Below are 13906 nucleotides of genomic sequence, written 5' to 3' on the forward strand. Positions count from 1 at the left end.
AGACCCAACAATGCAGAAGAGCTGAAGGCCACTATCAGAGCAACCTGGGCTCTCATAACACCTGAGCAGTGCCACAGACTGATCGACTCCATGCCACGCCGCATTGCTGCAGTAATTCAGGCAAAAGGAGCCCCAACTAAGTATTGAGTGCTGTACATGCTCATAATGTTCATGTTCAAACTTTTTAGTTGGCCAACATTTCTAAAAATCCTTTTTTTGTATTGGTCTTAAGTAATATTCTAATTTTCAGAGATACAGAATTTGGGATTTTCATTAGTTGTCAGTTTTAATCATCATTAAATAATATAAAAATTTGAAATATATCAGTCTGTGTGTAATGAATGAATATCGAAGTTTCACTTTTTGAATGGAATAACTGGAATAAATCAACTTTTTGATGATATTCTAATTATATGACCAGCACCTGTAGTTAATTACAATAGGTTTTACTCCGCTGATACAGGGAACGGTTCCCAGCCCACTCGGGTTTGGATCCGATTAGAATAATGAAAAGCAAAAGTAGCAACAATTATCAAGAGTAGCCAATTAACTGTCTGTCAATCAGCTAATTGATTGATCAACAAATCATTTCAGCTGTACTTGTGTATCTACTGTTGGGTAGTTTCATTTATAAGAAAACATCATATTTTATAGTTTCTTAAGAGGCAAAAACTAGTAACAAAAGTTGCCAAATTGTAGCAAAGTAAACAGTATGATATTTACCTCTGAAATGTAGCAGAGTAGAAATATAAAGTGGCATGAAGAAGAAAAAATAAAGTACCTCAAAAAGGGACATAAGTACAGTACTCGAGTAAATTATTACATTCCACTAGCTGAACACCTGACTTTAAGACAGGCTTGAAAAGTTAAAATGTACTTTGTGATCCACAAAGTTAAAATGTCTGTCAGAAACACTTTTAGGACAAGGTTACACCAAAGACATGTTCTAGGAACAAGTATGTATTAGAAGATCTTAAAACATTGAATACTGAATGCTCATGCTACAGTAACAGAGTGATCTTATTACCCCACAGCAGGCATCCAGCAGCTGCTGCACTGTGATAAAAATATACATATTAATTAACCAGTGACAAATACAGATTCCAACACCACCTGTAACATAGGGTTAGCCGACGTGACAGTGAAAAAAAAACAAGTGGGGCTTTGGAAGAGTGTTTTATTAAGCACATAGCAGCTGCTGAGTAAACTTTAGGTTTCCCTAAATAAATATGATGGAAATAACATGGTTAATTCTTTATTCAGAAACTTTTCCTTTTCAGAGTCATGCAATTCAAGATCTAAAATCTCACTGAAACAAGCTTTCAGTGTTACTTAACAAGACCTGCCTGGTACCTGATTGTTTTTTTATTTTCTGACAGGTTAGTGTGATAATGTCTATGACCTACCCGTACAAAGTGTTTGACCATCATTTACACAAATATAAAATCAAAGGACAAAAAGTAGGAGTACATGGTCCACAAGGACAACAATCATAACATCGATAAAGAGCTCTAAAGAGAATATTAGAGCTACGGTAACTTTGAACGTTTTCTGTTTCATAAACAGGAGGATTTTTGGTGATTCTGCCCTTTTCATTATTCCAGTTCTACAAGCTCTTGGGCTTGTCCTGGTTGTTCTTGTATTTCTGATAAACCACTCCCAGTGTGGTGAAGACATTTCCCATGAAGAGCACCATGTAAGAGCAGCAGCACATCCCAACCTAAACAGACAAACATAACAAAACAAAATTAACCCCAGGTCAGAGGGTCTTTCAGACTCACAGAACTTTTAATAAATCAAAATATGCACAAGCTGCTATCTGTATGTTGTACTTCACCAAAATATCTGATTTCATATCTGTACTTGGATTTATACCATAAGTTGCTCAGTTGTTTTCTATTATAGTCAATTTGATGTATATAGGCCAATATCTAAAATCACACATTTGCATCAGGGGCTTAACAATCTGTACAATACACGACACCCTCAATACGTCGACTCTTTTACTGCCATGTATGCACCTCATAGGTACATATATTTAAGTTTAGCTGTCAACAAGTCTCAACTGAGTCTAAAAAAAATTTTGCACTGTACAGACAATCATTGGATTAAAGAAAGAAAATCTGAATCTGATTAACCAAGATCTTTTTATGATTTAAATTACATGACAGTAGGACATTTCTTGTTGGATCAAATATCGTCGAAAAACATAAGAAAACGGCTAAACTTTGGGTATCACATGAAAAGTTTGACACTCGAACATAAAATGAGTTGGCCTATTCAAGGTGGGTTATGAATTCCAGCACCGTGACAAAAAACTTGATATAGAGGAAACAATGACCCAGCAAGTAATGTAACTAACATTAGCTAAATTGTGGGTTAGCAAACTGTCGCTACACTTGCTGTATGTCCGTGGGAGAGTAATTCAATGGTACCTGACACACAAATCATAGCTGGAATAGTATTGTGTGGCTCGGTCTGAGACGTTTTTATTTTGGTTTCCCATTTACAGAGCCAGGGTTGTGTACAAACACCAGATTTATTTTCTGCACACACAGAAGCTAGCAAACCGTGAGGAGATATTCACTGAATTTGACATAAAGATGTGTAATGGATTAGAATCGCTTACCCCACCTTTAAATGTTGAATATAATGACAAATGCACATGAAAACACCAGAGGGATATAAACACATCATAGTACTTGCAATGTTTCTGAATTTTCTCATAATTTTCCAACTCAGAATTATATGTTAGGCATTTAAAGACAGAGTTTTAGGGGGAACACTGAAGCCTTCCGGTGTACAAACCTGCCACTCTTTACACTCTGGGAGCTGAAACATCCTGAAGAGTATTATGCTGTTGTAGAGCTGCCAGAACTGTGAGAAGAGAAACAACAACAGTCAAGAAAGCTCTAAACAGCAAACTTTGGAGTAAAACTTAAATTCAGTTTAATTTTAATTTTCAGAATTGGCAATAATTCATTTAAAAATATCTTAAAACCTAATAGATTAATTAATGAATGAGCCCTAAATGTAAGTAAGTAAGCAGTATTAATAGAGAGGCTACTCACGTGACAAAAGAACAAGAAAGGAAGGAGGAAGGTCAAGCCTCTCCACATCCAGGACTGGAAACCCTCTGAACACCAGGAGAGCAGACAGGTGAGTCACTGAGCTCAGATTAACTCAATTTATCATTATCATAAGAGGATATTCCTCCTGCATTGCTACAGTGCATTCAAGATGATTACTTAGACATGACAGATAAACATACAGTGGACATGAAAGAAGAACTGAACTTGGCCCATATGTTAAGAGATGAGAATTTAAAAATCGATTGCCCATATTCTTTGTTTCCCTTACATAAATCTGATAAGGATCCCTCAACATAAATAAAAATAATGGACATACGTACAGACAGTTGAACAAGAGTCTACAGCCATGATAGTGTCTTTGTGAGGCTGTAATGTACATACTGTTTCTAAATAACCTCAAACATATCTTTGGCATTTGTACAACCTCTTGTTACCTTTCGGCAGAAATATTATTTGTCTTTGATTACCTAAAGTCAGACAATAAAATCAGCCTCATTTATCGTTTGGCAGCTTTTAATCTGTATGGCATAAAGTATGCAGGTATGTTAGATAATTTGTTCCCCTTCTCTTTGTATAATTTTAAGTGTCAAGCTGGTGACTGACAGCAGTGTAGAGTGCACTCACCGACAGTAAGGTCCATGTTATGTCTTTCTCCCAGCGCTCTAAGTCTGTACAAACAGCCTCTCTGGTAGTAGTACTGGAGAAACTGGACAAAGCCTACTTTGCAAAGAAAAGTTGTTAATTGTTGGCCAAGACATACAGCATGTTGTGTGATATTTGACTTATTCATAGGAGTGTGACGAGATGAGATTGGGTTCATGAGATTGAGGACGAGATTTTAACACTATTTTAAAAAAATCTTTAATGCTAAATTATTTGAAAATTCTGAGTATTAAACACTTTATTTCCGGCATTCTGGCAATTTTTTTCAGTTTATGGTGAGAAAGAAAGAGAATCACACAATTCAGGAAGCAGGTGACAATTCAAAATCTATAGTCTAACTGTAACAGATTCTAACGCAGTCAAGCTCTCAGGAATTCTGTGTTACTTTCATGTTTGTTTCTCCTGTAGAGCAACTTTACTCATGTAATATCATCCCTGCTGAGTCATGATTTAGTCCCTCTCTTCTGTGTCTTTGTTTGTGGAAGTAACCTCTTTAAATATGGCACCTTTTCGCCTTAATAATAAATTATTTAATTTTTATTTAGTTAGAAACTCCTGGACTTTAATAGCTCATGTGTTTTAGCAGATTTTCTACTCATGTTCAAAACTTTCTGGACTCACAATCTCTCACACATATCTGTGTTCTCTGACATGTCCAGAAAAAAGTCATAATATTAAGAGAATAACCTCATCATTTGATGAGAAATCTACCTGCCCCTTACTCTGCTGTGCATTACGACATTCATCCGCTGGAAGTAACATTATCCCCTTTAGACCATTTGACTGGCAGAGTTTGGGACCGCATGTTGCATGTGGAACCGAAAATAACTGAAACAAACACTTTTGATCAGGCAGAAATCTCACCACAAATCCACACACATTAACTTCGGCAGCTCAGATAAAGTGCAGCTGACAGTCCCAAACAGAGCAGGCTGCGCTTCAGTTTTTAGATGTTTATGTTGCAAAACTCTACCAGCTACGTTTCCTCACAGCTGTCTGGACTCACAGCGCGGGCGGTGCGGTTGATTACTATCAGGGTGTACGCCGGTGTGGCATCAGCTGGGCGGAGTTGATTAGCTCTGCAAGTCTTTCTTTTCAGTTATACATTTGTCTTTTACTGCGTGAGAAAATGAATTTGTGGCTTGACTGACAACGTATGAAAAATGTCAATTGCGTGAGTCTCTCGAGACAGCTTTTTACCTGATGAGATATCTCGTCACAATTTAATCTTGTGAGATCATGTGGCGCGAGATCTCGTCACACCCCTACTTATTCATGTTGAGGACTATTGACAGTTTACACTTGATACTACACACTCATTTTAACCATATTTTAAGTTGGTTACACTGGGAAAGTGTCAAAATGTTCAAAGAACTGTTGGTAGCATTTTTATATACAAAGTGACTGAACAAGTGTCTAAACCAGATTCATTCTTATGACCTGGGATTCCCTTGAAATATTATGGATAATTTTACCTCTTCAGGTGTAAAAAGAATATAAATCCTTAAAAGAAACTACGAGAACGAAAGAATCGGTGGATCTGGAACGATGAGGGCTGGACAGTTAGAGTTTTATAATATCGACACAAAGCAGTCCCAAATTATGTCCACCTTATCGTCATTTCCTGGAATGAAGGGTCACAAGTAGGGTTTGTTTTAAGGGATTAAAAGCCAAAAATACTTGTGCCTTTGGCCTATACAGCATACTATGCTGATGTATATTTCAGAAAGTAAGTATGTTGTGTGGAATCGGGACTTGATTCTCTTACTTTGGTACATAGAGTATGATAGAAACTGGTTCCTAAACATCTGGTACAGCGCGCCTTCAGGCCTGCGAACAAAGACAACATGCAAACTTTTATGACATTTAAGTGGACGAGAGTGAAAGTATTTTGATGGTAAGGTTTCAACACCAACCAGTCAATATATTATTCTAATATTGTGGACAGTTATGAAAGTGTAAAACGAAAGAAAGAAAAGTGGATAACATCACTCACCAAGTGAGCATGACTCCAGACAGGAAGGTTGACACGTAGTGATGGAAAACCCACCAACCTTTGATCCTGAAACAACACAGAGGACTGACACTGAAGGACACAGGACTGTACTCTATGTAGTACTGCTAGACAGGAAACCAACAGGCAAGAGTCACTTAATTACAGAAGAAGATTTTACATTTATTAATTTATCTCACGCTTTTATCCAAAGTGACTTACAATTGCTATATATGTCAGAGGTCGCACGCCTCTGGAGCAACTAGGGGTTAAGTGTCTTGCTCAGGGACACACTGGTACATGGGTCACAGTGTGGAGTTGAATCCGGGTTTTTCACACCAAAGGCAGGCATCTTATCCATTGTGCCATCACCACCCCATTTTAACAAAGGCTTACGGCTAAAATCCACTGACTCTGGCTACGCCGCGTAACGGCTGTGCCACGCTTCCTGGAGCTGATCGTGGCCATTATAGTCAATGCTTTTGAGTCCACTAAATGCGGCCACAGCGCGTCCCAGAAGCGGCTTTCCGCTCCGCCGAGAATAGGTAGCTGGTCTATTTTTGACGCAAGCCGCGTCAAGCAGCGCAGAGCAGATCAAACCAGGCAGGAAGTCAAACACAGAACGGCACAGAGAATCCGATCAATTTTCAAAATAAAACAACCCGGGGAGACTCCCGATCGCAAAAACAACAATAAACACGGTTAAAACAGACACAAAACCATGGCGTAACATGCTGTAGCCGGAGTCAGTGGATTCCTGGCGTTAGGGTTCAAAGTTCCTCCCTACATGACAAGGCGGAAGGCTTGAGGAAGGCTTTATGTGACTGGTCAAATTATTATTATTATGATTAAAAAAATAGTGGAGACAAGAAATTTATCGCAGACCTTGAGCCATTGCTGATGAGAATGCTCTCCCGGATTGTGAGTGTGCAGTAGTACCACACCAACAGGAAGTTGAACAGCGCATCTAGGACTCTGAAACAAAGTTAAAAAAAAAAGGCACATGAAGACACACAACCAACAATTCACACATATAATGGAAATAATTGAACAAGCTAATTCATTCATCATCATCATCACGTCATTCTACACTTGCCGTGCAGCGAAGGCAGAAGTCCTCTGTCAGTTCTGATCTGATCAGCCACATATCTTGTCATGATAACCAAATAACCACATTTAGGGGTTAATTAATGTTTTTATTATATATCTGCCTCAAAGACCCAATCAGTAAAGCTGTAGCATTCACGTACCAGGAGTTTTCTTGGTTACTTAGTAACTAAGTCCTTTGGTTTGGACATTCCCTTAGTTCCAAGAAGCTACATCACTGCCCTGATTTTCCTTCATCGCAATAAACATGGCCACTGTGGTTTATTTACTCGATCCCACATGAGCCATCCTGCTGCTACTACAGCTCCAGATGTGTTTTAATCTAGGAAAATAGCTACATTAGGTGCACCACTGCAAACATAAACAAGGTGTTGGGAAACCTTACCTGTAGCTGAACAAAAAGCGGCACGTGAAGGAGAATACAAAGAGGATGACCGTGAGGACCAGTTTAAATTTCTCGTATTCATCTTTGTAGGCAAATCTGTTTGGTGAAGCAAACAGAATTGATGTCAATGTGCGGTTGACAAGATGTTTTTGGGTTGTGAGCACGGATTAAATGAATGTCAATGTGACTTACTTTGCCTGTTTGTTGAGGAGTGTTACGTTGACGTTTCCTAAAACAAGAGTGAGGTATAACCTAAACAGGAAGAGGTGTCAGTCACTCACAATGTGAAAAACATTTTAATAATTTATTTTGTTTTAAAAATGTATCAGCTCTGTTACACAACAACAAGCTGTGCCAGTACAACTACTATGAACAGTTTGACATTTTCCGTGTTTGCTGCACTATGGAAAGAAATACTGGGAATTTATTACGAAACTCCCCTTTGACATCCAAACACAAACAATAAATCAAATGACAAAATCAGACCCGTTCTTCTTTGGCAGAAAAGCTTCCATTTCAGAGAAAGCATTTGCTCTGTCTTTCATGCAGTCCTTGATTTCAGCGATGGCATCCACTTCCTCTGGACCTAATTTGGGCACTGGATGATTTTCTTTGCATCTAATCATTGAGAAAAAATAATTATGACATGTTTATAACACAGAACATACTTGCATACAAAATCACAAACAATATTTGTTGTTACTTCTGGCTCTTGATAATTACATTTTTGTATTTTCAATCATGCCCTCCAGTAAAAAAGGCATAATCCCTGGCTAATCAGTGGCTTCCTACCCACAAATAGGGAAAGGTTCAGATTGCAGGTTCCATTTTGGATCTAGTTCCTGGTCAACAAAATACCCAGATTTACCAAGCTCTGATGCTAACAAATCTTTTATCAAGCCTTTTATCTGTCCTTGCTCTTTTTTCATTGGCAAAGAGCAAAGTTTCGGCTTAAGCTGATTGTCGCTGGTAAAAATGTCAGACATCACCGTCTGCAGATTCAATCAGCTGTGGCTAATTAGCATTCATTCCATACCAGCTAAAAATAAAGGTTTGTCTGTTTTCTGGTTAATCAAGCATAGCATTGGTTCAGACAGGCAACAAAGTCAAGCTCAGCTCACAATCCCAGCACATTAGCTGATAGCAGCTATCTTAAAACCAGCCACATCAACTGACAGCTCAGCTGATTCCTCTCTTAGCATTCATTGGCAAATTCCATACCAGGCATCTTATTTAAGCTGCTATTGCCTGCCTGCCTGCCCTTGCTGCTTATTCTGCAAGCAGCTGATAACCACCTTTCAGGCCGTATCTAATTAATCATGTAATTCCGTATTAATGCCTGCTCTGTCCCGGAGGTCTTTACTGCTGCTCTGGCTTTCCACGGAAGGGCAAGGAGGTGCTCTCCCAGAACAGAGCCATACCGCTAAACATAACTACAGTGGTGCAAATATCAGTTTCCCTGATAAAAGTTGTCCTGACTGAAATATGCTCTCTGCAGCTGGTGTCTTTATACAGCCAAAGATGCTTAGTGAATGAAAAGATACTGTACCACCACTGAACGACCATGAGCTAAACGTGTGTTATTGTAATTCAACAGAGACCAAGACACATGATCAGCTGATTTCTCATTTCCCACTTAAAGGTTGATTCATATCATTTCAACATTTTTATTTGACCTAATAGTTCTGAATCAGGACTTTCAGTATTTGGAGTAAATCTTTTGTGAAGTACAGATGACTATAGCTGTATAGCCAAATATTAAAAAGTAAACCTAACAACATTTGATAAGGGATTCAAAAGGGTTCAAACCCCATTCCTATCAACAAACACTGCCACTCCTGTCCATCGGAACCTGTAATTAATCCAGCACTACCGCTGCATTGAAATTTACCTCAGGGTCTCTATGGCGGTGTGTGACCTGCACAAGCAAATTTTCTATATATACATAAGAATACACCTACTCATTGCCCTGAAACTCTGAGGGCTCCTCATTTTCATCACTATATGTTCAAGTTCAATTTTAAAGTGATTTACAGAGAAAAAAGTGAAAGCTAATCTAAAGAAAAACAGGTGCAAACCACAAATCAGCAGTACTTTAAAGACCAGGACCAGAACCTGCCATGAACAGCCTTCTAATGTAGATGTTTCAGAATTAAGGTGTAATATGATTAAAGTCATCTAGTATGTTTCGCTCTGTTGACCTCCTCTTGAACAAATACTGTCAGCATATTCTAAATGACATCGCTGATCAGTACTCACTCTTCAAGTGACCCAGTGAGCTCTTTCAGCCTCTTCCTCTGACGTGCTATAGCACCGGAGCAGCTGCCTTGCAGTTTTGCCACTTCCTCAAGTTTCTGTTTATACAGACGATGGGTGTCCTGGAGGTGAAAAGGGGAATATATATCAGCTTCAGCGGTAGTGGAGAGGTCATAGACAAGAGATGCCTTCCGTAGAAGGAAGAGCAGCTCTGTCTTGTTGAGGTCAGAGTCTTGCACAATTAGCTGTAATCCTGTGTTGTAATCCTGTTCTCCAAATACACAGAAACTGATTCTTTGAGTATAGAGTGCTCCAGTTCATTAAATCAAGCACTTTCTATTCATAATTCAACAGTCAGACCAGTCACTTCTAGTCCAGCAGCAATGGTGGAAAATTGCTAAGTACATTTACTCACGAACTATGCTTTTGTACAAGTTTTACCTCGACTTGAGAAAAGGGTTGATCAGATTCTTACCTACTACATTTAAGAGAAAATATTCACAGCTACAACATCAGAGTATGACTTACATAAAATAGTAATGCATTGTTAATATCAATCTAATAATAAAAATAATCAGTGTTAAAAGAAGTATTCTGATCCTTTATGTAAGTAAAAGTAGCCTACTAATACAACAATGTAAAATGACTACATTTAAAGTCCTACATTTAAAATCCTATTTAAGTAAAGTACAAAAGAAAAGTACCCCAAAAATGTCCCAAGTAACTCATTATAGCTGGTCGAGGTGGAGCTACTTTTAACTACTTCTATGTAGTAGTATAACTATGTACAGTACTTTTGGTAGTTTAATCGTGGTTCCCAACCAAGGGGTCAGGCCCCCTCCAAAGGGTCAGTTGGGTGGAGTTGATACCTGGTGTGAGATGTAACACACCTGAGCAGGCGGGGCTCAGGTGGCTATAAAGGAGCCTGCTTGATGATTTGACTCTCTCTTCTCCTGGCCTGCCGACCGCTTCTGTTTTGTTTGGTTCTTTGCGTTCTACACCCACACACTCCACTCACACACACACTGCATACATACTGATCTGACAGACACCTACAATTGTATATTTTGTTAAAATTACTTATTAAAATATCTATTATTATTTTCAGACTGTGTGGTTTCCCGCTTTTGTCACCCACTGTTGAGCCAGGTTGTGAGACAAAATACATCTGAGGGGTCGTGACATGATTAATGGGGTATGTAAGAAGAAAAAACAAAGTTCTGCTACACCAATGTCTCTTCATATTTTGGATAACCATCTGAGAAGTTTAAAGAGTTAAGGCTCGTGCAGACTACATGACTTTCAGCGTTGGCCGATGGCCGTGATGTTCACACTGTGACGGGAGTCTTGAAGTGTTTTTGACGTTCACACTACGTGACTGATCGGTGACAGGGGGTCACACACTACACGAGCTGACAAGGACTCTGTCACCCGACGCTGGCCTCCAAACCACGTTTTGTCAAGAAAACACACGTTTTACCAAAGTTGATGGTGAATCGAATATGTGCTCAACCGTTTTCGGGGGTTGAGAAGTTCCACAAGCGCCGCGAGGTTGGTGGTGCCAGTCACCCCCACAGAGCCTGGTCGAAGTTACTCAGACCACTGCAGCAGCAACAACAGAGCTGCGCAGCACATCCTCTCGCTCGTCTCTGTCTCTCTCTCTCATGAACACCACCGCAGCACAAATCTGTCCAACACAACGCTGGCAATGTCGAAGACCCAGCTTTAAAAAAGTTATTAGTAATGAGTAATGGTTTAAAGTACATCAAGGAACATCTGGCTTGTGATGTAGCCTACAGAACATTCTCCACTGAGTTATAGCCTAAAACCTATAAGCACTTTTGAAAAATAAACTACAGATGAAAGGGGACAGTGGCTTTATTGCTCTAATTAGACATTACATTGTTAGTGTACACTTGTGGTTATAGTACTTGCTTTTAATTTGCTTGTATTTTATATAATTCCAAAGCAAAAATCTTAAACAGTTAAAAGTTTTAAAGTTAGTATAAACCAGTGAATTATAGGAGTAGCCTACGCTATCTTGTCTTCTTCACTGGTTTCCCCCTGGTGCTGATACTGGTGTTCATTCTGAATAGTAAACCTCGTTCACTTAATGGTAACGTTAACTAGTTAGGCTGTGTGTTGGAGATCAGTAATTCACTTGAAAGATATTTAATTAGTTAAATGTTTTAATTAGAATTAGGGTTAGGGTTAGGGGGTGACAAAAATAATCGTGAATAGTCGACTAATCGCATAAATAATTAACAGATTAGTCCACTACGATAATAGTCATTAGTTGCAGCCCTATCACACATCACGACTGGCGACAGCCGATCAGCCACTGATTTACTCCCAATCACAGCCTGACGGTCGCCGAGCAGCAAATCGGGCTAAAAATCGTGTAGTGTGAACTTGGCTTATACATCTCTTTGGTGGGACTGCCAATAACTCAAAAACATCTGAAATGTGGGAGATGCCCTCCCTAGATATTGTTTGTTTCGTTAAGGGGTCAAAAGGAAAAAAGATTGGGAACCACTGGTTTATTATTCTGTATTATTGTATTTCATTAATTAGCCTATAGTAACCAATGTTTTGTATGTATTTGTAACCTGGAAATTAAGTACAGCTGTCAGATAAATGTAGTGCAGTAAAACGTACCATATTACCATCCCTGAATTGTAGTGGAGTTGAAGTTTAAGTAACATAAAATGGAAAATAAAGTATCTCCAGTAAATATTCTTACTTTTGCTGAAATTACAATGTACTTTTTACTTCACTACAATTATCTGAGAGCTTAAGTTACTTTACAAATTCCACATTTTGACACAAAACAAATGAAGAGCAATAAAACATGATGTTATGAATTAAACTTCTTAAACGATTAGTCAATTAATTAATTGATTGGAGAAAGAGTTACTGGTGACTATTTCAAGAATTGTTTTTTAAAAATTCATGGTTCCAGAGGATGTTTTTCCTTAATAAGTACTATTGGTTTGACGAAAAAAAACATTGTGACAAACCAAACATTCAATCAGTTAATCTTGAAAATAATCATCAGATTAATCCATAATAAAAATAGTAATTAGTTGCAATCCGATACAAAATAGTTAAAAAAAATCAGCTCCACCTCAACCAACTACAACAATAAAATCCTGCTTTTACTTTAATGCATGACTATAATAACCTCTTGTTACAATATACTACTACAGTCACATGGGCCATTTGTCTGCATTGATTACGTACTAACTTTTAACTAACTTTATTAAATAATGAACTAGCAACATTAACTAATAAACCAACGTTAGCTAAATCGTGGCTACCAAGTCACAACATGACAAATTCCCGGTACGATTCATTTTAAACATGTTGCATAATATATGACTGTAACTTTATGTGTGCAAATAAACCTGTAAGACAGAATTGTGGTGTTATAACTTAGAGCTTATTAAGTTAGTAGTTAAAGAGCATATCGATTCGACACCGCGTCGTACTGCGTCAATATGACAACCGTTAGGATAAAGTGAGAGGCAGGTGTCTACACTATAAACTCCTCTAACTTCACCGAGTTATTGTTTGTCTCCTGGCTGTCACAGTACTATTTTCTTTGGCTGCTGAGGGCGGATGCCACTGTAGCCGGTGTGCCTACACGACTGTTAGCTCAGCGGGCAGGGCACACTAACATAAGTTAGCTGAGAGAGGAGACACACTGTTTAAACTCACATGAATTTGCTGGTAGTTCTTCTCTAATTCCTCCCATTCGCGTAAACATTCACTTAAACTCGTCGTATTGGACATCATTTTTTCTCTAACATCAGGAAACCTCCAGGAATTAAGTAATATTGAGTAATATTCACGCTCTGTCCGCTGCGCAACAGTTGGACTGCTGTCAGCGTCAAAGGTAAACCAACGAGTGTGGCTTCCGGTCAGAACCTTCAGAATAAAAGCCGTTGTGGCTACATAACTTTAGTGTCTATAACAGATGGGACGTCTGCCATTTCCCAATAATGCCCTGAATATTTCTTGATAGTTTCCTGGAAAATTTGTAATTTGAATTGAATTGTATTGAATGTATTAAAGGAATGCCCCTTGAGATGCAGCGCCTCATTTTAAAGGGGGTCCAATTACACAAATACATAATAAACAAATTTATAAACAGAACATTACATTACTATACATTCAATACACATACAGATGACTCGCACATCCTCTGTTATTGCAAGGTTACAACAACCTTATGGCTTAAATTATACAAATTTTTTACTAATTCTCTCCACCAATATCACCATAAGACCAAATGATAGAATAAAAACTTTGATCTTTAAATCTATTCAGTGATGCATGTGACTATCTCTGTTTTTCTTTCTCAGATAAATATTGTATATATAGCCTATTTAATAATAATGATCTTGT

At 38.4% G+C, this 13906-nt stretch overlaps 1 protein-coding gene across 2 annotated transcripts; it reads right to left on the reverse strand.

Moving 5' to 3' along the window:
• Positions 1-1163: 1163 nt before the first annotated feature.
• On the reverse strand, positions 1164-13388 carry tmem120aa (transmembrane protein 120Aa). Of its 2 annotated transcripts, none has more exons than XM_046040888.1 (12): positions 13217-13388; positions 9500-9618; positions 7727-7858; positions 7433-7492; positions 7241-7336; positions 6634-6723; positions 5752-5817; positions 5524-5585; positions 3717-3809; positions 3072-3136; positions 2809-2877; positions 1164-1720 (listed from the first exon to the last, which is right to left on the reverse strand). In XM_046040888.1, exons 1-12 carry the CDS (start codon positions 13292-13294, stop codon positions 1607-1609), a joined length of 1044 nt encoding a protein of 347 aa, XP_045896844.1. In that variant the 5' UTR covers positions 13295-13388; the 3' UTR covers positions 1164-1606. The 2 variants fall into 2 exon arrangements, with proteins under 2 accessions (XP_045896844.1, XP_045896842.1); XM_046040886.1 differs by having other exon boundaries at positions 3717-3812.
• Between the last annotated feature and the right edge of the window lie 518 nt (positions 13389-13906).

The sequence above is a fragment of the Micropterus dolomieu genome, linkage group LG23 (assembly GCF_021292245.1).
Source record: "Micropterus dolomieu isolate WLL.071019.BEF.003 ecotype Adirondacks linkage group LG23, ASM2129224v1, whole genome shotgun sequence".
In the NCBI taxonomy this organism is placed as follows: domain Eukaryota; kingdom Metazoa; phylum Chordata; class Actinopteri; order Centrarchiformes; family Centrarchidae; genus Micropterus; species Micropterus dolomieu.

Bases quoted from the DNA above. Each gene is read 5' to 3' on its own strand.
- tmem120aa (XM_046040886.1), bottom strand. From the start codon at position 13,294: ATGATGTCCAATACGACGAGTTTAAGTGAATGTTTACGCGAATGGGAG. The intron at 7,337-7,432 runs GTAAGTCACATT...TTCACCAAACAG, and splicing joins CTCCTCAACAAACAGGCAAA to ATTTGCCTACAAAGATGAAT. The intron at 3,137-3,716 runs GTGAGTGCACTC...CCTGGTGTTCAG, and splicing joins TAACATGGACCTTACTGTCG to AGGGTTTCCAGTCCTGGATG.